Source organism: Thermobia domestica, chromosome 13, assembly GCF_964235325.1.
Source record: "Thermobia domestica chromosome 13, izTheDome1.hap1.1, whole genome shotgun sequence".
Taxonomy (NCBI): Eukaryota; Metazoa; Arthropoda; class Insecta; order Zygentoma; family Lepismatidae; genus Thermobia; species Thermobia domestica.
This window is the reverse complement of record NC_137466.1, coordinates 61,664,590-61,688,619: the sequence shown is the minus strand read 5'-3', so window position 1 is coordinate 61,688,619 and position 24,030 is coordinate 61,664,590. Positions and strand designations below refer to the sequence as shown.

Here is a 24,030-nt window from a genome sequence, read left to right as displayed (position 1 = left end):
AGCACACCACAAACCTACTTCATATTATTACATATGAATATTTTATGTATGTGTGTTTAAATAGTATTTTAAGCAGTTTTGCAATAGAATTAACTAAACAAAACAACATGTGACCGCAATCTTCATGATACTACAATTCCGATATATATACAACACAATTAAGTTCGAGATAACATTTGCTGAAACTTTTTAGTTCAAGGCACTAAATCACTAAGTAAAGAACGAAAACCATTGTTAGTTTGTAATGATAGACATTCAGTGGTTTACGTTTATTACTTTTATTTTAAGATTCTTAAAACCCTTAATCTATTACCATTTATAGCTTCCAGAATCAGAGATTCACTAAATTAGACATCCTGAATGAAGCTGCATTGCATCTCATTCTTTCTGAGCTTGAAGCCATTTATTTGTTTAACGGCAGAAATTAACTGATTCTTCATTTCTCCGAAGTTATTTATAAATCAACGTAATGCATGCAAAATAATTACAAAACTGTTCCTTATCTATAATAGTTTGTCCTTTAGCAAGAGCTTTATTAGTATTGCTTCAACTATTTTATTTCAACGGTTGTACAAGGGGCGGTCAATGTATTTTTGCCCTCATACAGATATGTTTTAGCTATTTGTATGCAAATTATGTACGAAATGCAGCAATGTCTGATGAGACTAATGTGTCAATTTTATCCTCCTAGGTTCAAAACTGTTGAAGATATGGCGCCTGGAAAGAGTGAAATTGTAGAAGTGGCAAAAGTGAAATATCGTGTGGTCATAAAGCTCCTCCATGTAAATGGGATAAAAGCAAAAGACACCTATGCAGTATGAAAACTGTTTATGGTGAAAAGTGCCCATCTTTAAGCACAATTAAAACATGGAAGAGACAGCTGAAATATGGACGGATGAGTTTGGAGGACGAATCTAGAGGGAAGACCGTGTTCCGTGACATGATTCTGAAAGTAGAACTCCTAGTGATGGACGACAGACGAATAACCAGAAATACTACTGTTAATGAGTTGAAGACATCCCATGGCTCAGTATCCACTGTCTTGTATGATCATCTTCACCTATCCAAAGAGTCCGCACTGTGGGTTCCCAGGTTACTCATTCCTTTTCAAAAATAGCAACACGCTAATTGTGCATCGGAAGTGTTGGCTTTTTGTATACCCAATGATAACGTTTTTTTTCGATCGTCTCGTGACAATGGATGAATGTTTGGTATATCACTTTGACCCAGAGACTAAAATGATGAGTAAACAGTGGAAACACAGCAGCTTCCCAACCCCTAAAAAGGCCCGTATGCAGCTAAGATTGTCATACTTTCAGTTTTATGGGGTTGCAAAGGCGTTATTCTTAGAGTATCTAACTTATGCGCATAGTTTGACTGGAACCTATTACAGACGTATGATGGAAAAAGTTCGCGATGCCCAAAAGGAAAAGCGCCGTGATGTTTGCCTGTTAGTTGACAATGCTCTCGCTCACGAAAACCAGGAAACCATGAATCTTGTCCAACGCCTAGGGTACCAATTTACTCCCCCATCCTGCATATTCACCTGACCTCGTGCCGTCAGATTCCTTCATGTTTCCAAAACTGAAACAGTCTCTGAAAGGACGGTGTTTTTCTTTAGATGCGGAGGTCATTGCTCCAGTGAAGCACTGATTTTCCACCCAAGAGAGGTTGTGGAAACTGAAAGACCAGTTGCAGAAATGTGTTACTTTGCTTGGTGACTATGTAGAGGAAGAGTAATGCTATGTCTGCATTTGGCCCTTCCTCAACCCCTTCACAGTGAGGACGAAAACTTATTGACCGCTCCTCGAACTGAAACAGTTTTAAACTAAGTAAGTCCTCATAAACCTGAAAATACTCCTAAAATTGAAGCAAAACTAAACATATCGCCATACAAAGAAAAGCTCGCTACTCAACTCTGATATGTTATCCAATTACAAATGTTATATCTCTTCTAATATCCAGCTATATATGGGGTTCCGGGTAGGAAATATCAACGTTGCAGGGGAAGGTAATTTTAACTTTTAAAAAAAATCGTATGAACACATGGTCTATACCTCATATTGTAATAAAACACTGACACACTCAATTGGCAAACGGCATACGTATCCTGAAATTTTATATTATAAAGGATGAACTATTTATCTTGATGTACCCTTGTAACTTCCTAACTAATGAACAAAAAACGCTGAAATTTTGTACCATACAAATATCGACAGGGGAAAATTGTTCGGCATACTCTGTTATGTCACAAGGTTAACAATGTTGCTAAAACTCAATATAAAGTTGTATTTTTTCAAAGGATACTACGTTAAGTAATTAAATGTTTTAAATCCACATGTTAAACAAACACTTAAAATGTTACATTTATTATTCAGTGTTGCAAACTAGGACGCTACGATATCACAAACATATTTTGGTGGCCTCTGCAGCAGTAGCAACGCAAATGAAACAGATGGAACAATGCATATCCCAAGTACCTTAGTGTCTAACACTATGATCATGAAATGACAGATTTCAAATGAATAGGCTCGAAGTTACAACGGACTGAAAATTTATTTATTTATTTTTTCAAAATCATTTATTAAAAAAAAAAAATCTGCTTAGATAAGAACGTCATCCAATTGCATAGATGGTTTTCAATAGATGTGAAAATTACAATGTCATTCACAGCAATTTGATATCTCTAAGATAAAAACTGTTGAAGTATGCAACACTGGTTAAAATTATGTAATGCCGAGATCTTGTTGTAATTACATCTACTAAAAAATATTGTGATGTTATAAGAGCAAAGTAAATCCAAAATTCTTTTAAAAATGTTTCCACAAATACATCATTTTAAGCAATACATCAAATTTTACAATTTTTTTTCGTATCTTTGGAATGGTTTGAGGTACAGATACATGATTGCTGTAAACAGCATTATGATCTTTATCTACTGAAAACTAAGTACATATCTGGATGTAATACTTATCTAAACATTTCCCCGAAATGAAGTCCTTTGAAAAAAGTCAAACATTTAATTCCTTTAGCTTTGTTTCTACTTATTCGGAATACGTCATGTGATGACCATAGTATTCGATTTTAAAGTACTTTGAATCCGTATTACCGCGTCCGTCTCACTTGTGTTATTACTGTTGTTTAACCTTACAAAATTTGGTTGTTTTATGTTTGCAATACTGTAGCTTATGCATTACTTGCAATACTTTGCAATACTGTAGTTTGTATGTGTTTTATGTTTGAAGTAGCGTCCTTCATTACCAACACTGCATTGCGTGATATTGTATGTTTTCATTTAATACATAAATTTGAAGTGTTTTAACCTGACGTAGTGCTATTTGAAAAAAAAAAAAAAAAAAAAAAAACTATGTTGAGTTGGCAACTCGGTTAACTTTGTAGTATCACGGAGTATGCCAAACAATCTCTCTCAGCCGGCATTTCAAGCACAAAATTTCAATATTTTTGTCCATTAGTTTAAAGTTACAAGGGAGTATCAAGATAAAAGGCCCACCCTATCTATGTATATATGCTATATATATACAGGCTACTATTAAATAGCATGTGATCTAGAAAACATGTTAGACAAACAATGAAGTATCTTGTGACAGTGTTTTCATACGTGAACCGAAAATAGATTGGAAAAAGGGACTCGTATACCATAATTTACTGCATACTCACAGAAAGCCCATTTCATCACCATTGTAATGAGGTATAATGTATACCATACACAATACAGGGTGTGTTTTAAAATAATCAGAAACTCTAAAACATCAGTAGCTCAAAATCCCCCCCCCCCCCAGCTCAGATTATCTTCTTATCTGTAGACGTATATCGATTGTATATTCTCCAATGTACAAGAATAGAAGACAGAGATAAATGGGACTGGGTTACTCTGATACGAACTGTAATACTGTCATCTGGTCTATACCACAAAAAACCAAACTCCTGTTTCACCAACGAACACAATTACTCCTGCAATACATAAAATTCTAAACTTTACCCATTCCCGGACATGAAGACCATCATATCTCAACCTCTGACAGAATTTTCGAATCGATTTTAGTTTAGCGTCCCTTTCAGCAGCGAGGTTATATGAGACGTGGAACTCCTGATTAACGTGGAATCCGAACCACGAGCTCCCGCCGGGAATCGAACCCGGGTCTCTTGGACAGAACTTTGTCTCCAACCAGACTCTACTTTTTACTTCGGAAAAAGATGGGAAAACACACACATATTTTTACATTTGGTAATAACCGTGAGAGGAATATAAACTAAACCGCATGCAACATTCTTCCTTCTGCTTTCTTTTTTCTTTTAAATAATAATAATAATAAGCTATGGTGGATTATTATTATTAGTGGCCATATGTCTAATGTTTTCTCTCTTGATACCTGCCCAGGCATCATTAGCCTGACCACATTATTCTGTCATAACATTCAATATGACTGACACACGAACACCTTTTTGCCTAGTAGTTATTTTTTTTAAACATGTATTTGGATACATACATAGAAAAATACTTGGATATCATTTTTATAAGAAATTTAAAAGCCAATCAACCTCTAAATTAACCACAGATACATGTGGGCTACTGTCAAAACATCTGAAACATTTACGAAATGCAGAATATATTTGCACTAGGCTGGCAGTCATACCCGAGTGATATACAACAGTAGCTTCAATTATTTTTGTTATAATCAAGGCATATCAAATCTTCATACAGAACAATATTATGTCTAAGAAAAAGACAACAAATATGATTGCAACTGCTTCCAAGTTGTCCGTGGAATGCGTACCTCTACCTGGCCATTCCTTGTAATCGCTGCTCACTGGAAGATATCTTTTCAAGTTTAAACTATAGACTTTATAAGTATTCAACTATTCAAGTTTCAAGTATTCAACTATTTAAGTTACGAAAAAAGATATAAAAATGAGCTGATATTTTCGTCCACCTCAAAGTTTAGTTACGGAATCTGAGGTGTCAATAAGACTAGTCTGATTTTACTTATGTCGGACTTAATGCATTTTATTACTTTGCTTATGAAGACATTCACTCTAGCTAATTACGCTAATACATTAATAAATGCATTACACTTGTTAATAACCTCTACATATAAAAGAACTGACTGACTGACTGATCAACGTCTAGAGGAAAATACTTCAGACAGAAATTTAAAACTTGGGAAGCGCATAGATTTTGTAAAGTAAGGTACTATTAAGGAAGGACTTCTGGAAACCAGACGTGGACAGGTGAAACGGGGTGACCAAGATGGGAAGAAAAATGGGTAAAGATGGTTCATTAATATGTTCACATGAGGTGTTAATCTCGTGCTACACTTCGAACTCAGACGAACTCTATATGAAAGACGCTGGAAAAGGAACGCAAAATATTGTGTTGCAAGCAGTAATATATGGGGTTTTTTTTTACTAGTAATTTATGAAAAATCTATTTTATAATTACAATAATAAACCAAGAGTAACAAATAATTAAAGAAAATAAGTTAATTACAAACGAGAAAATGGAAGCCAAGAGGCTGAACGTATTATACAATTATCTAGATTTCAACTAATAGGGTAGAGCTACAGAAAGATACATAACACAAAGTAACCAATAAAAACGGAAAGATACATACTGTATATGCAAAGCATACCTCAATAGCACGAACTTAAGTAAAGCTACTCATGTTTGCTATACCATTTCTAACACTATTGAGGAACTGACAAAAATTATAAACCACGAAATAGAAATAAAGGAAAAAGTGAAACCAGAAGAACAGCATTGCAAATGTCATCCTCAGAACAGACAAACAAACTTTATTGGGACAGTACAATACTAACTGACAAATATGTATATCATAACCGGCCAGACACCATAGTAATATAAGACGTGCTTAAGAGATACCACAATACGAAACGCAACATTCTATTACTGGTTGAAAGCACATTAAAGAAAAAAAAAAAAAAAAAAAAAAAGCACAACAACAGAAAATCAAAAACATTGAAATACTACCGATAATAACAATATCACACAATGCGTGATGGAGCCATCACAATGCGTGAAGAAAGGATTCTGAAACAATCTGAATGAAGAAAAAAGAAATACAAGAAAGAGTAATACTAGACACATATAACATAAGTTTAGTAATGAACATTACTACATCATGTCCACATAAGACGTCGAGAAAAAATATTTTTATTGAAGGTGTTAGTCTCATGTCGTATTGTTAATGATTAAAGGGACGAAAGATTGAACATTCCTAGAAGAATTATCATCTGTGCTTTTCAATGTAGCACTTTGAAAGGAATAGAAATTAACATCTCTACCTCTATACAAGTGCCTGCTATAGGTAGCTACAATCTCTCCTCTCCTAATCTCGTTTTACGTTTCTCACGTGGTTTTATAACAATTTTAACTAACTGTTAGCAATTCTGAAATACCGTCTGTTTAATATAATAAAATCTCTACTTTTGTTGAATAAAATAGTATTACAATTTTCCCTTTGAATATTTCGAGCAAAGAAGGTAAGTACTGTACGCATATTGCTCTCAAAAATTTTACATCGTGTTCGTAACACTGACAACCCATTCGTATTTAAAAAAATTATGACAGGCTTTCTCAATGCTGAAATTTTACTATTACAAAAAAGATTTGCCCAGTAATGTGAATTCCTATTATCTACACTCCAGTTAGCTTTGTTGGTTGTTCTGTTCCAACTTACGATTCACATTATAATAGTGAGGTGTGTTTATTACCCCAATCGGATATCGTGTTAAAGTTGATTATAGAAAGCGAATCTTCAGTCTGTAGAAACCAAATCTTTAATTTTCAAATACTGTTAATACTATTCTTCAGAAAGCTAAGATAACTAAATACTTCAACATTTGTTCGAGATTTAAGTGTTTAAACTCTCGTTTCGCCTATCTAAATGAGATAAGGAAAATGACCAAATGACCATGAGCTTTACAGAAATTTGCGATTACAATGCCACACAAAATACGCTCCAAAGACTCGTGTCATTTATCGCAGACTAACTACTGGTTCTAATAGAGGAATAAGATCACAGATAGAACCCATTCCAGAATCCATATCAAGAAGGAATTACTCACTATCTCTTACTGTTTTTCTTCTCTCGTGATAAAGGTTGAAACAAAAAAATCGTTAATTTGAACCACTTCTGGTATCAATAGAGGGTTAGAGGAGGATATAGAACCTATTCTTGGGACGCTGAATCAATTGCAAACAGCCGTTTCTCAACGTATTTTAATTTTTGCTCTAAAAATCGGTATTGAAACCAGAAGTGCTAGTAAGTTCAACAACTTCTGGTTTATATAGCGTGTTGTGATAATATATATACTCTTGAGACACTGCATCGATTGCAAAAAACTGTGTGTGTAATATACCCTGATTGACAATTTGGAAGAACATAAGGCAACATTGTAGGACGCATTGTGAATGTGTTTTGCCAGCGGGAGGTTTCTATTGGCGTTATTTGAGTGCTGTGGTTCTGGGGGAAAGGGATCAAGCCTTTGAGATTCTGAAACTTTACATAGACAAAACGAACGAAATATATTCTGCTGACGAACCTTCAGAACAACATCTATTTAAATATCTGTGACACTGGATATCAGTACGGAAATCAAGGAACTTGACGGATGGATTCCTTAACGAATCGAGTTTTAAAAAGTGTCAATGATAGGCCTACTCTGTGGTTCTTACGCGAAATAAGAATAAAAAGCTCTTCGATCTCATGTCATGTGTATGAAAAGTAAATTTTTCAGAATCTAAAAAGATCGCCCAAAAGAAAGTTTTAATGACATTGGCGGTTTACAAAAATGTTGTCAAGCTGTGATATTTCAAAGTATTGGCCTGTTTTTTCAGCTACATTCTTACTGAATTTGTAATTAATTCAAAGTAAACACAGCTTCTTGAATCGTGGTGAACCATCTCAGATCAACCAAATGCAGGTGTAGGTCCCGAACAAAAGATACCACGAAATGATGTATAATACATGAAGTTTCTATTACTGTGAACTTTCCGTATCGCGATGGTTAGTACAGTATATTTTAGATATTCCTCAGCTAGCTAGGCAACAGACACGTTGTTTTTTGCCTCGGTACCAGTTTTCTTAATTGATACGTAACTCATTCTCATATGCATTATAACAGGTAAAATGTTTTTAATAATTCTGAAGGAATTAATTGCTTATTTACGCTGTACGAGAAACTGGTATTGTTGACATTATTAAAACTTTTAAATCACAGTTCGTCTACGGAAATTTTCTAACAATAGGTAGCAATATTTAAAAAACCGAATTTATGAAATTCAATCTACATATAATTATTACATTGCATTTAAGAAATTCATTAATTAACCATTCTATTTGAAAATTATAAAACTATCTTACCCAAGTTTACAGGCGTGTGACACAGAGATCTACGGCGAATATCCGCACTGAATGCACTAACGATTGAGATATTTTTAAGTGATAAAGGTGCTAATATAGAGCACAAGGGAAAACCATATTTGTTTTCAAAAAACGTGTGTGACGAGGTATATGAGACATGCCACGATGGCCTTCTTCTACAAGTCCTTGTGCTTTTAATCTGTTCCACTCTCAAATGTTTCTTCAAATCTAAAAGCAAGTCAAATGCATCAACGTTTCTGCTCAACAAATCTGATGATTTGATATCCAAGCATGTCTTCAAGTCAGCAGGGTTGACTTTTCCTCTAAGAAGATCGGGAAGTTGGTGTTCTTTGCAGTTCTTGACTGCCTGTAAGAAAGAAAACAAAATTAGCAATAACCATCAGTTACACATATTAAAAATAGCTGACATTAATACAATACGAGGGCCACTACTTATATTTTGAGCCTAACAATGAAAAAACAGTAATTTGTCATTGAAACTTGATTTATTGTTTTTCGAAATATTTTCCTTTATGATTAATACACTTTTGCATTCGTTCGAACCATTTGTCAAAGCATTTTCTCCAATCTTCTTGAGACACCTCGATAATATGGTTTTTGAATGGATCAACGGCCGACGAAAATCGTTGTCCACGCAAATTATTCTTGACATTCGGGAACAAGAAGAAGTCATTGGGTGCCAAATCAGGACTGTACGGCGGATGACCCATCAATTCGATTTTTTGAGTGTTCAAACAGTCGCTTGTTAGACGAGGTGTGTAAGAGCTCGCATTATCTTGATGAAGAATAATCCGATGGCGCTTGTTTGTTTTCCGTATTTGACCGAAGACTTCCGGCAAACAAACTGTTGTGTACCATTCAGAGTTGACTGTTCTACGTTCCTCTAAAGGCACAGTTGCCACATGACCAGTTTTCCCGAAAACGCAGGCGACCATTTGTTTCGATGTGCTTCGAGCGCGAACAACTTTTGTTGGATTTGGTTAATCTTGAAACACCCATTCAGCCAACTGCTGTTTATTTTCCGGCTCATATGCATACATCCATGATTCGTCACCTGTTACAATCTTATGTATGTCTTTTGAAGCACCGCCATTGTATTTATTAAGTATTTGTATGCAACAATCGACGCGAGCTTCTTTTTGAGTTTTTGTCAAATTATGTTGGATCCACAACGAGTACAAATCTTTCTTACAGCGAAATGATCATGTAATATCTTATATATGCTGGTGGAACTAATGCCTAGGGTTGCCTCAATCTCACAGTATGTCACAAGACGATCTTGCAGTATTAGGTTTTGCACAGCATCAATGTTTTCTTGAATAACAACTGATTTTGGACGACCTTCGCGAATTTCATCAGTAAGCGAATGGCAGCCACGAGCAAAACCGTTATACCAGCGTTTCACAGTGGCAAAGGATGGGCTTCATCGCCAAATGTGGAAGTAAGTTGATCGATGCACTCGCGTCTTCATAATCCACGTCGAAAATCGTAATAAATCATCGCACGAAAATTTTCATGAGTAAATTCCATTTTTCTGTTGTCACGCAATTTTCCAAGTCAATGTAAACACAAATAAAGCTACTGACAAATAAACATTTGAAATACGTTATGGTTAACAATGTCAAATGTTTCTATGCAAACAAAAAATAGCGCCTATGTTGCCAAAGCTCAAAATATAAATAGTGGCCCTTGTATTGCATCTTTTTATGTAGTTTTATTTTATTTTATTTTCTCCATTAACAAACTGATCGATGCTTCAAACCTAACTGTATATTTAGAGCCCTCTGTGTGATATGTTTGTGTTCTCAATAGACATTATGCATTTCTTTACAAAAGCCTTTTATTTTTATCTGCCTAGAATGGAACTCCTTTGTCTTTTATACGAGATCTGACGCAGGGTCTGATCTGGGCTAAGAATCCAATCTGAACAATGAAACAATGAGTGAAAATTAAGTTTTGATATTAATTGGAGAAAACTACAATAGAAACAAGTAAAATTCCACAAATTGTGTACGAAAATTAAACAATGTCAAGATCAAGTGTCTTCGAATAGTATACACGCTTCCGGCATAGAAAAAAAAAAATCACCGAAAGACATGAAATGTTCAGAGTTGTAGAAGAAGAGAGAATAGAAGTCATTACATCAAATACAGATTGATGATCTGTGAAAGGGATATTTGTCTTTCCTTACTGTCTGATTTTTGCCAGCACCAGAAGCAAAAAGGTCAACTTACAAAAATCGGTAAGATTTGGTGATACAGGGTTGTCGCCCTTGGTCTCCCCCCTCCCCATAGACCCGAACTCCTGCCCCAAAAAAGTATCTGTGCGAAGTGCTCAATTAACAAAAAGTGCTTCTGAAACTACGTTCTGAGTTCAATCGTACTATGAATTGCAAGACAAGTACAATTCACGTTTTGAAAAGCATTCAACGTTTTATCTCTAGTATAGGAAATGATTAAGCTTCACATCTTTGTGTAAGTGATGATGAAACCTGTAACAAGTAAATCCTGCACAATATCTTCATCCCATTTTCACCGAATCGGATCAGTACAGACTTCGTATTATTTCCAAAGCTGAAAAATATATAAAAAAGAAAATAATGAAAAGAATTCAGAACGTGCTTTGCATGGAAGATTTGCCAAATGTATTAATGTTAATACGGACGTACTTTGGAGGGCAAAACAATTTTTTAAGCCTATCTAGAAACTTTAGTACCAAACCTTTTTTATTTAAGATACACGATTAACATGGTTCCTTAGAAAACCAATAAACCGAAGGCACTAAGTAGGGTTCACTTATAGAGCATAAAGATCACTTATTTAAACTAACATAACTTCCAAGTTCATAGCTGCTTCTAAATATTTCGAAAAGCAACACAACTTTCCTTCATCAGCGGACCAAAGCTCGCTATTCAACCATCATTTCCGTCTTCAACTATGTGCAGGATTTCCAGACGTCTCTTTTTACTCGCACTTTTTAAAGAGTAAAATAAGATTCAAGATGGTTTTCTCCCGCAGTGAAATTATCCGGGTTTTCTTACCGATTCGAGAAAGATGGGAAGTTGAAATAAATAGTTCAACCTCGATTCTTATAAACATTTTTATCTACTGTATCAACCACAAAGGTGCTCATCTGCTAATATTGTACACGAAAGAGACAGCTATAATTTACTTAGCAATAACATCAGTGGATGAGTATGAGGGAAACTGACGTTTGTTAAAATATGCTTAAAGTTGAGTAAAGCAGTAAAGAAAACGTCATTTAAAAGATCAAGAGGCATTTATACTTATTCACATTTTGTAAATAAATGATCTATTCCTACAGTTTCTAGCAATAAATAATAATAATGCATTATGGAAATTGTACACTAACTTAGGTTAAGTTAACGTGTTTTATTTTTTTCTTTTAAATATAAAATCAAATTTTATATTCAGTTTCATTCTTCAAAAACCGGACTGCACTAAACTAAACCAGTAAATAAATTAACCTCACCTCCATGAAGCTGTCTGGGCAGAGGACATCATCCTTTACATCCGAATTTTTACATAGCTGCTGCTGCTTTCCCCCGAGAGCTAAAGGCGCTAATGTTGACCGTCTGGGGCTGACTGCAAAAGTGAACTGCGAGAGGTGATATAACACCTGAAAAGAAACCAACATATATATATATATATATGAACAATCTTACACATTTTTATACTGAAAACCATTACTTACTTCTACGAAATACTAAATAAAATGCTGATGACTATCATATACAAGATGAACATAATTTCCGGCTACAGGTTCATCCTCCCAACCCTTCCAGACTGAGAGCCATTAACTTCAATGATTAGTCTACATCTGCTCGATAACGAACGATCTACACATAAATAAATAAAATTAAATATGTTAAGGCTCAGTTAGACAGTCGTGCAGATACTGCAGATGGTAAATAAATAAGGTCAGATGTTTAGTATGATTTGACCATATTTGTAAATTTCATCAAAAATACAACTTACGGCGTCCAAAAATATTTGAATTGTACTAAACTGTTTCAGTAACAGGGTGTCTACTAAAATTCCAAAATGAAATTTCGTGACCTTTTCTTTACCAAATCATAAAATTGCCTAACATTTTCAAGAGTGAATTTGTGTGCGAATTAGGCCGAATTTTCATCCATGCGATAGAAATGTACTTTGCTTGAGATTTGGTAGCGTCTAAAGTCGACCATAGACATTTTTGGTGGTGAATTTTGACGTTTTATAGAACAAAATTTTCCAATCTGTACTTATATTTGTAGTTTAAAAAAAAAATCGTGACCCAAAAGCTAAATTTCGTGACTTTCATGACTGTTTTCTGATTTCGTGACCGATAGACACCCTGAGTAATCTCTGTTGTCTTCATCCATACCTCTGAGAAACACACGGATTTTTTTTAATGTCTATATGACAAATTATGGGGTTTAAACTCTTGTTAATGTGCTCGAACGACTCTTTCTATTGAATATTCTACTGCTGCAAATATTTTGCACTATAACTTCTTTTGTAACCACTTATGATGTAGAATTGTGACCGTAATTGAAAAATATCTGTAAAGTTACTGTTGTGAATATAAACTTATAAGATTATTATTACTTTCAATTTCTCACTTATTTGAAAATACCGATTTGTATTTTGTTAGTCTTTTCAGTTTCAAACCATAAACCTTCCAATAATTTCTTGACCTGAATTAACCTTAACTTGCTGTAAAAAATGTTAAAATCAACTCTCTCCTCAATTAACTATAGTCGTGAATCTTGTTTTCATTACGAAGTTTTTCTTTGGTTTACTGAATTTCTGGTTAGTAACCAGATATTGACAATCTTTATTATATTTCGAGTAATCTTATTTGGTTTCTTATAAATTATATGTAATTAATTTGTTACTTATTGATTAAATGAATAAATAAATAAATAAATAAATCTTTTTGTTGTTGTTGAACCCCTGAAACCTACGTACGTAAAACCTGAAAACAGGATATGCTATTACAGCGCCAGAGGCAAGCGCGATAATGATCTTGGACACAATGTCTCTATTGATAAGATTAATAACAAATCTAAATTGTTTATTCAAAACAGTAAGTAAACTACAAATTGGTAATTATTTAAATAATTGTCTTCTTCTTTCTCGGAACTTACTGACTCTCAACCCACTGACCGATTCCATTTCAAATCGTCCAGGCAAACCACAATTGGTCCCCATCATAGTCTCAGATTTCATTTATTTATTTATTTATTTTTTATATGGGATCTACATGCAATATTTTTAGACCCATACTTTTTCTTTTTGCTGAAAAAAAATTTCTCCTTTGATATACAGCCTTCCAAAGTGGCTGCCCTCCTCTCGGATTGCTCGAAAAACTGGAAAACACGTCAATTTAAAAATTTTATTGTAGAGAAACGAGTGTACTTAGTAACATAGTCGCAATGTATAAAGTTGTATGTTTCGGTGGAGGGCCAAAATTCGTCTATTGGTAAAATAGGAATCGCGCAATTCACTCACAATGTTGCTAACTTTGGTGAAAGTTTTGCTAGGTTCAAACATTTTTTTTCTTCCTCACGAGCAAAATCAACCATCTGCTTCTAGCATCGAAATCTACTCCATAAAGTCTCTTGAAAATGTAAAGGACTTACGTTTCTGATTATTACATCCCACGTTATAGCATGATGAAAAGCTAAAAATTTCATTAAGACACCATGTTTGGACGCCATTTTCTCAAAAACACCACTTTTTAAAAATCTGATTTCTTTACAACTATTGCAGAAGTACCTAAGTATTTAATATCCGTTAACCGTTCATGCGGCTGCAGCCCCTGACATTTGCAATTATTGAAATTTCGATTTTTGTACTTGAAATGTAAATATTTCCTATGGGCATTTAGGTCCTATACACAAGGCGATTTGAAAGGAGGTATGAAAATTTTGAGAGATGAATCCTGATATCAAATCCAGTAGACGAATTCCTATACACATGAGTCGAATTCGCTTCGTTTTCGAGTTACAAGGTTTCCAACTCTGGACCCAAAATCAGGTCACGACAGTGGAAAATAAAATATAAATTTTGCGTTAAATCAGAACTATGTGTTAAAGTTGTGATGAAGTTTAGAAAGTTGATTTATATCAATATGATAATTTTTACGCGCGTTGCAATTCGGTTGGCAGTGTTGCCAACTTGGTAGAACTTTTGTTTGTTTCCAAATGACACTACGTGCTTTTTATCTGATATTTGGTATTCATTAGTGATTGTAAACATCACATGAAGCACAATTTTTCCCATATCACCACAGTTTTCGAAAACTTACATCACCCTGGACGATTTAAAATGGAATCACTTCACTCAGACACATCATCTTGGTTTAATTTCTCCTTCGTACCTGGGAAAAAGTTATTAAATACTATTCAAGACTAATGTGCTCCGTATATTCGCGTCTAACGCAATCTGAACAAGGTGTGTCTGCTTGACAAAATTAGTGTACTTACTTACTCATACACTCCCCCTCCCTTCAACTTTGGAATTTTATCAATGTTTTCTATTAATAAAAGGGGGACGCGCGATGGCTCAGTGGTAGAGCGTTCACCTCTGATGCATGGGTCATTGGTTCGATCCCAACTCGTGCCAAGTGAGCTTTGTGGTGGACAAACAGTGTGTGCGTGTGTTTTTTCGGGGTTCTCCCGTTTCCTTCCACTTTCTTCATTCTACCATTTCTCACCATCAGCGTCTCCTTTAGAATAGCCGGGATAACATGGGACGTAAAGCTTAAAGAATTTATTGAATTTTCTACTATTAAAAGTATCTAAAATAACAGAACTTTACTTTCAATGCTGTGAACAACACTTAGGCAAAAATACAACACTTTGTAAAAACTTACATACAATTATAAAAATAACCAAGAAAGTTTTGTCACTTTTTCACCCACCACCTTCGAACATCGATATGTTATCTAAGATGTACCTGGAAGATCAAAAATAGTCCCCACCAGCATTGGTGACCTTCTGCCAACGTTCTGGAAGGCCATGGATTCCATCCCGATAGAACTTGGTGGGCCGTCAAGCGAAGAATGTATCAAGTGCATTTTGCACCTCTACTAGGGAATTGAACTGGCGTCCTCTAAGGTGATTGTCCAAGGAATGGAGCAGTTGATAATCTGATGGTGCAATATCCGGGGAATATGGCGGATGCAATAGTGTTTCCGATCCAAGGTGCAGAATGGTGTTCCGGGTCATCCTAGCCACATGGGGTTTAGCGTTGTCCAGTAGCAGGGGGACGCCTTTGCAATTCAGAAGTACTGGCTCCACAGTTTTGAGTTGTTCTTGAACACGGCTCAATTGCTGACAGTATACAGCTACATTGATGCTCTAACCAGGTGGTACTAGTTCCCGATGAACGATGCCGCGAGCAGTCCACCAAATACACAGGAGAACGTTCTTCTGATGCAGTGCTGATTTTGGCTGTTTTAGATCCGGTTCATAGGAGGCTAACCAATGATGACGGCACCGTGGAGCTTATACGGAACCCACTTCTCATCACATGTCAACATCCTGTCCAGAAATGGCTCCTTCCTCAGACAAGACAGACAACAGGTGTCTGCTCGTGCTGACTTTTGGCCCGGAATCACATCATATGGGACCCATCGACCCAATTTGTTGTGCTTCCCAAATTGATGGAAGTGCTGCCGAATGGTTTGTTTACTCACACTGAATTGCAGTTCCAGTTCCTCAAATGTCTGGCCACTGTTCGCCTCAACTGCTGCCTGAAGATCTTCATTTTGCACATGTGTTGGTCTTCCGGCACGGTGCTTGAAGTATTTCGTCACCGTCCTTAAACTTGTTAAGCCACCGCTGCACTGTCCGCGTAGTCCCGACACCCTCACTAAAGGCCTGACATATCTACAGCCCCGCTGCAGTGGCGTTTGACCCCAGTTTGAACTAGTATAGCATACACGCCCTTATGACGCTCTGTGGAGTTCCCATGTTCACTCCGTTCTAACACAAGTTCACGGTGTAACTGAACTGTCACAACCAAGTAGTATGCTGGATATACCCACACCAACAACTGGCCTTTGCCGTATCTCCATTCGCATTCAACTCAGGGTGTGAGGGCCTATTGAACACAGACTTCCACAAAAAGCGACGGAACTTTCTTGGTTACCTTTATTAATTACAATAGATTAGAAAAAAAATTACAGTATATTATGAAATGTATGATAATTGTCAACTATACCGGTTAGGGCCCTGTCAAAAGGTTAAAATATTCTAATTTCCAATGTTGAAGCTGATTTCTAAAATAAGATTAAAATCAATACAATTAACTTCTTAGTATACTATGTTCAGTATATGTAAATTAGTTTCATTTAATTTTCATGTAAAAGAATCAATCTATCTTAAAATCACACATCCCGAAGGTAACATTCCAAAATAATCCTTAATTCTTATGTTTGTAAAGTAAATGACTTATTAAAATTTAAAATATAGTGAAACTAGGGTTATGGCACTATATATCGAACACTTACGGGCATTCATATGAATATTTAATCAATATTTTCTATCAGTGAGGAACAGGCCCCTGTAAGAGTGATAAACGTTTAAGGCTCATATTTATTGGTTGAACCAGCCGATTATGACAATTATAATCAACAATTTTGAAGTTCAAGGTCCATTTAAATAGCAAAGTTTTATTACTTCTTGTACCGAACAGGTTTTATCAATCAATGAGATTTTAATTATCAAACAAGATGTTTTATATAGTGAACAGCGAGGTTTCAATATCGAAGAGAATATTTTATTTTTAAACATGTTCACCTTAAGGGTTATATAGATATACCGGTAGTAACACTGGAAACACAATGCAATAATTCTAAAATATAAACTAAGCAGATGCAAAGAGAAATACATTTTAAAATGTTATAAGCTACAACATATTTGTTTCGTATCACCATTTTAAACACAGAGAGGAGCATGTCTTACGTTACTCCTTTCTGCTGCCTTTCTTCTTCAGTTGTTTCCGGTATTCCTCGGAAGATGTTACATACGTTTTCTTCAACATAAATTGATTAGGTTTTACCGGGGCTTCAGGAATTTTGAGAAATTCTTAGAAAGAATCAACAGTACTACTTGAGGAAGGCAAGCATGCTAATTCATTTTGAGGTAATAATTTTGGATTGTGAATTTTTATCCCTCCTTTCGGAATGACGACACCTAGAAGATCCTTCTTGGTTGAAGAGGCCTACACCTTTAAACTTTCATTATTCCATGTGAATTCATTATTATCACTGTCTTGCTCCTCGATTTTTCTTCTGAGCTTGAACCACTTGTTTCGTTTTGATTAGCCAATTTTGTTTCATGTGTCGCACTGTACTGGGTTTTAAAACTTTTCCAATAAGCATACACATCTCGGTCACCAACACTCTGTTCCTCTTTATCTCGGAACATAGTAAGAATACGAGGAGGCAGGAATTCTTCCAGACCATCAAGCACAACTTCAGTTTCTGATAAGAAGTAGGGAACAGTTTTTTAAAAGATGAAGGGGTACTCTGATCACTCTCTTGCTGTGGTTTTTCCACTGACGTATCGGCAACACACTTGCTATAGTCCACAGCAGCAGGACTTCATGGATAAAGACCACACTTACGAAACGCACTTTTCACAATTTCTGGTTTGATATCATCATCCAAAATCTTCTTCAACAGGGATGCAAAATTTACCTTCGTTACCGATGCTTCGAGAGCTCGGATTTTCTCGTCCTTAAAAGCATTTTCCATGCTCGTTTTAACGATGAAAATAAAATACGCCTATGTCTGCTGATTGCAGAATATGAGTGGCGTTGGAGAAAAGACAATACAACAATATTCCATGACTTCACTGACTTGAAGTGATGACTCTTGTGCCCATCAGGGAAGAGAACAGGAAGTATGATTTTCTCAGTCTCTAGCCACGACCTAAACTGTTGGAGGTAACTCATCCAGCCAGTTTCTGTTTTCTTGTAGATCCAAGGATCAGGTACACTATTCTTGATATGTTGCTGAAGTCGTATTTTGCTACGATTTCAGCACAGACGATCATGGTTGGGGCGCAATGCCCATCAGCACAGAAATTGCCGAGTACTGTTATGCCCTCTTTTTCTTTGGATGCTGCTGTAAGATGCTTCTCCTCTTATACCAAGGTACTTTCCTGAAACCTTGTGGAACAGAAAGTTTGTTTCGTCTGTGTTGAAGATTATTCTTGGGTCTTCCATAATTGCATTTAATCCCTCAGATTCAAGACACCTCGAAAGTTCAGCAAATCAGCCGCGTATTCTTTCTTCCGAAACCGCAGCCCTGCCCTTGCTAATAGTTTCAGCCTTCTTCTGAGACAAGCACGGTGTCGTCCCATAAAACACCTGAACCAAGTTCTCCCTGGTCTTCCATGCTTGAACGGTGTGTTTCTTCCTGAGGACTGTACAATTTGCTGAACAGTGTCCAGTAAAATACCTTTCTTCAACAGAAATCCTCTCTTTGCCATGTTCATCACTCATTCAGAAATTTTCTCCTCTTCTTGTGGGCTCAGGAATGGCTTCTGGCCAAGAACAACCTTAATCTTCTGACGTCCAGATAATTTATCATTTAAAGTTGTTAAAGGAACCTGGAATGTTTTCGATGCCTGCCTTTGGGACATCACACCGGACCTCACCTGCCGAACAACTTCAGTTAAGGCAGATAACGATTTTTTTTCCCATTTTTTACAGGTTTGGTTCTGGTTTTGGGAACACCTTCCTTGTTGGGGTTCTTAATTTTCCTCATTGTCAAGTTCTGACCAGTAATTAAGGAAACCCAAACAAAAGTGTAAAAATAAATAAATAAATAAAATAATAAAAAAAGATCTTTTTATGATTAACTTCTATTATGTTAAGTTAATCAGAAGAAGACAGTCCGGAGAGAAAATTGAAATGCGATCAGCATGACGTAAGATCTCGATTAGATAGGCTCTCTATGATGAAACATTACTAAAAAGATAAATCTAAATATTTTTTATAATAGTTTGAATCCATGAACTATCAGATACAAGGTGAATGCCTTAAAATTCAGTGCAAAAGAAATCAACAACTTAGTTAATATTTAAATTACCAATCGCCTTTCATTTACAATAATGTTCGGTACAAAAGAACACCTTTCCCTAAAAGGACCCTCTTTTATCGAACGGCATTTCGATATTATGAAATGGGTCTCGAATATCGAATAATATTTTCTTTTCGCGTAAATAGGATGACAGCTAAAAAATAACGTTATAACAAATAATTATATATCGTATCATGAGAACTATTACAGAGGGGAATAAAGATTACTGCGGGGCTTGTCTTACAAAAAAAAAAAAAAAAAAAAGTAATTTCTCTAAAAAAGTAGTAATTTCTTCCGTTAAAACCATCAACACAACGAAACTTTCCGGCGTTCGCTAATATCGAAATGTATCGACCTAACGATATGCATAAGACGAAGTTTCGAAGGGCGTGTTTACAAATTTCAGATAGTGTGCAACGTCTACGGTATCCTTATTTTGTAACGAAATGAACAATGCGTTCGATATTTACTGCCATTGCCCAACATAATGGCAATAAAATCAAGCCTGGCAGATAGATTCCTTGTCATGAAGTTAAAACAGTTTAATCTATAGACAAACGCTCTGCTACTCTAGCCCCACCTCCACAGATACATGTATGTTCAGATTAAATTATTATAGGATTTTGCCGCTCTTCTTCATATTTCACATTTTGAATATAGACAATATCGAACGATTCTTTACACTGTAAGTCAGCACCCTTATACCTGTACCTGTACCCACACCACCTGTACAAGTATTGACACCAGCGGTTTTCCAACCAGGTGAAGCATTCTGCCAGTGATTCATTGAACAGACTACTACCATCATGCTCTTTCGGGCATTAGTACTGTTCACTGACAAGGTCAAATTTAAAAGGGATGGTATCACACATTGGCAGATTCACATCCACATGGTACGATTGTCATTCATCAACATCAATTTGGACTAAACGTACGGTGTGGTATTGTCCATACATGTTACTCCGAAGATTGAATGGAGCACAGTATTTGACTTTCCTACAGTATACATTGTTAAAATTCTATAAAGTTAATAAAATGTCGTAACAACCAGGGTTGGCAAAAACCATGGTTTTTATTGAAAAAAAAAAAAAAAAAAAAAAAAACGGATTTTTGGTTTAAACTTTTTTTTTGTTTAAATAATTTGCTCTATATATTTATATCACATATAGCAAGAAATAAATTTGTTTCGCCTTGGTGTTATTATGCAACAACCGGGTTACGCTGGAAGGAGTCACAATATAAAACGCTTCTCGGCTTACGTTCGAGAGAAATTGTCCTTCATTTGAACTCGAAACCGGGACTAATTATTCAGAAATGCGGTACGTCTGCTGACTCACTCACGAAGGACTCCTGATAAAAACACGTTGTACTGATCTTTACATATATACTTGTTAATATAATTGTCAAAAGACATTTCAGAAAAACAAAAAGATAAAGAGTTGCATAAGTGAAACCATTATACAGAATTACATATGGACAATTTCAAAATACTGCAGAGTACAGAAGAACTAATTTACTCCAAGTTAGCTCACTACGACTTTTATTAGTCCAAGTTAAAGAAATACAACAATTTAATTTGCATATCAGTAAGAAAACTGAATAAAGATACGAATTATCTGAGTCACTTTGGCTCTGATCCATTTATACATAAGTACGGTACATACAAATATACTTCTGATTTCAATAAATGCCTCTCGTGAGGTTTGTATGTCTCCTCCCCCCAAAAGTACCGTATTTCGATGTATTTTATCAATTGTAAACATTATTAAATTATAATTTTTCTTTGATTGCAATTGCATACCGGTAACAATAATAACAAACCATTGCTTTTCTGGCATAATCTCTTTGAGTAATGAATGGGGAATTTAGGTCTGAATATGATACAAATAATCTACGGGAGAGAAACGTGATAACCCACAAATGTGTGTACATCAAGATTTTACGAACACTTACACTGTTACGAACATTTTTCGATTTTTGGTTTAAACCAGTTGGTTCTTTAGAAAAAACTAGCTGGTTTAAGCCAGCCAACCATGGTAACAACATTCCCCGAAATACTGGAAAAGGTTTTCCTAGCGGTTAGCCGCAACATGTGGTACATGTATGATGAGGCTCCCGTGCACTTCAGTGTGAATATCTGCCGATAGTTGAACAACTTCACATCACACTCTTTAACAACAATACTTACCAATTCTTCCCGGTATAATTTGCAATTTCCAGTTACTGTGTCGTCGCGGGGCTTAACGACACAACCAGATTTTAATATATTAAATATGCACTCGCATTATCAAACTTTGGTATGTATAAAGAAAGTAAGATGCTGGTTTACTTTTGGCACACATTTTCGAAAATTTACAGGTAAAATTCAATACCCTGCATGAAAAGACATGTGCCACTGAAACCCGCATCACTTCCAAAAATCGATTTCTTTTCGCTATTGTCGGTTACGTGTATACCCACCGTCGTCGATGCGGCTGCTCCCTTCGAATGCATCCTCCCGCAGCCCTTTTCTGACTGTTTTAGTGGCCACTTAGCACAGGTTGGTTTGTTTTTACAAAGAAATTTTTATGCTACACATTCAGACGTCGTATTTATACCAAAATCGTCTTATAATCGGAAAAATTGTAATTTTTCAACAATTACTTCCGATGTCTCCGTTGAAATTTATCTACGTCAAATGAGATATTTTCGTGTCCCCCAGCGCATATCATTTAGGAGACAATGAGGAGGAAATTAATGAAAGAATTACCGTATAATTTTTCAACAATTATTTAGAGTAGTGTGCCAAAAGTAAACTTGCCACGGGAAATGTAGAATATAACAGTAACATTCAAAGCAAAAAGTGATTTAAAGAATATATTTCTTCAGCCCGACGAAATCTTCTAACAGTACACAGACTCAATTGCCTAACCTTTAAAACATCACATTTCTAGAAGTAAAAATATGTTTTACACTTTCTAATGTTTTGACTGGTCCAATCCATTCAGTCTGGAATATCTGAAGCACATATTTAACTTCAGAAAACTCGCTATGTCTACTCATGCAATTAACTTTTCACCCACTCTCACATGGAAAATAACAAAAATTTACCTAAAAGATAATAACTATTCTATAATATATTACAATTATTTCTCTTACAACACTTCCATTTGTAACTTACGTCACCCCAAACACCGAAAATTGTAGGGTTGATAAATACCTGATTTTGACTTTGATTCAATGAAAACATTGATTAGTTTTTCTTCACGAATTAGTTAAACAGAAACGTTTAATAAACAGCTTCATAAACATGGATTTCTTCTTTAAACACTTATAAGACACCAACTTCCTATCTCCATTCCTGCTCGCCCATACATCTGCCTGTCTCTCTGCTCTTCTTCTTCTTCTTCTGCTACGCGCCGGAAACAACGGTGTAAGGTTGCCACTGTCATGAACATAACCTAATGGCAATTTACTATGCTGATGACACCGCACAGTTTGCCAGCCATCTGAATCACCGGTATGCAGAAGTCTATTTGCAGCGATACACACACATGTTGGAAAACTGGACACGGAATTGGCGCATCAAGGTAAATCCCACCAAGACCACCCTGGTGGACTTTACAAAAAACAGGAAGCAGAGACCAATCCACTTCTCCCTATAAGGAACCAACCTCCCACTCAGTCCCCAAGCAAAGTACCTCGAGTTATCCTCGACAAGAAGCTTTCCTTCATATCCCACCTCTCCACGACTGCGAAGAAGGCAACACAACGCTTCCGAGCCCTCCTTCTCCTCTTTCTGAACCCGAAATCACCCACGAAAACAAGCTTCACGTCTACAAGCTGTGCGTCAGATCGGTACTGCTGTACGCCTACCAAGCCTGGGGCCACGTACCACACACACACATCTCCGCCAGCTGCAAGTGGTTTAGAACAAAGCTGTGAGAGCAATCACAGGATACTCATGGAACACCAGGGTGGCTCAACTTCATGAAGATCTCAACCTGGCGACGCTGAATGAGGGCCGACAACAACAATTAGCTTCCTTCTAGCGCCAGGTCAGAAGTTCTGCATACCCACATATTGAGGACATCGCCACCAAAGAACCAAGAAGACATTTGTATAGGATGCCTCGCTTCTGAACATCCCAGAGGAGTAGCACGGAGCCAGCGACAGTTGTGACTCCGAAGAGCTGTTACGCCATTCACAAACAAGCCATGCAGCAATAAACATGGAACGTAAGGGCTCAAGCCTCGTCACTTCACCACTCAACAACAGCCACGACAATGTCTGACTGAAGTAGCAACAAGGTAGAAGAAAGATCAAATTGGGTAGGAGATAAACTCTGAGAAAATTAAGAGCAAAGCATCATACAAAAAAGAGAACTATGAAATTCAGGAAAACATGCAATTTGTAGTAAGATAAAAGAGAAAAAAATTAAGGAGAGAAATCGGAGCCGTGAAAAGATTGGAATCCAAGTTGAAAGGACCATGTCCTTAAGTTTCATACAAGAAAGCAT

At 36.1% G+C, this 24,030-nt stretch overlaps 1 protein-coding gene across 3 annotated transcripts in view; it reads right to left on the bottom strand.

The window, feature by feature from the left end:
- YME1L (ATP-dependent zinc metalloprotease YME1L) overlaps window positions 1–22,918 on the bottom strand; it is a 76,224-nt gene extending 53,306 nt beyond the window's left edge. For all 3 annotated transcript variants that reach the window (XM_081735792.1, XM_081735793.1, XM_081735794.1), the window contains exons 1-3: window positions 22,732–22,918; window positions 11,919–12,065; window positions 8,406–8,772 (exon numbers count right to left, since the gene is read on the bottom strand). In XM_081735792.1, the coding sequence (XP_081591918.1) occupies window positions 8,406–8,772; window positions 11,919–12,065; window positions 22,732–22,761 (544 nt within the window). In that variant the 5' untranslated portion in view covers window positions 22,762–22,918. The remainder of the gene's footprint in view (window positions 1–8,405; window positions 8,773–11,918; window positions 12,066–22,731) is intronic.
- Window positions 22,919–24,030: the final 1,112 nt, after the last annotated feature.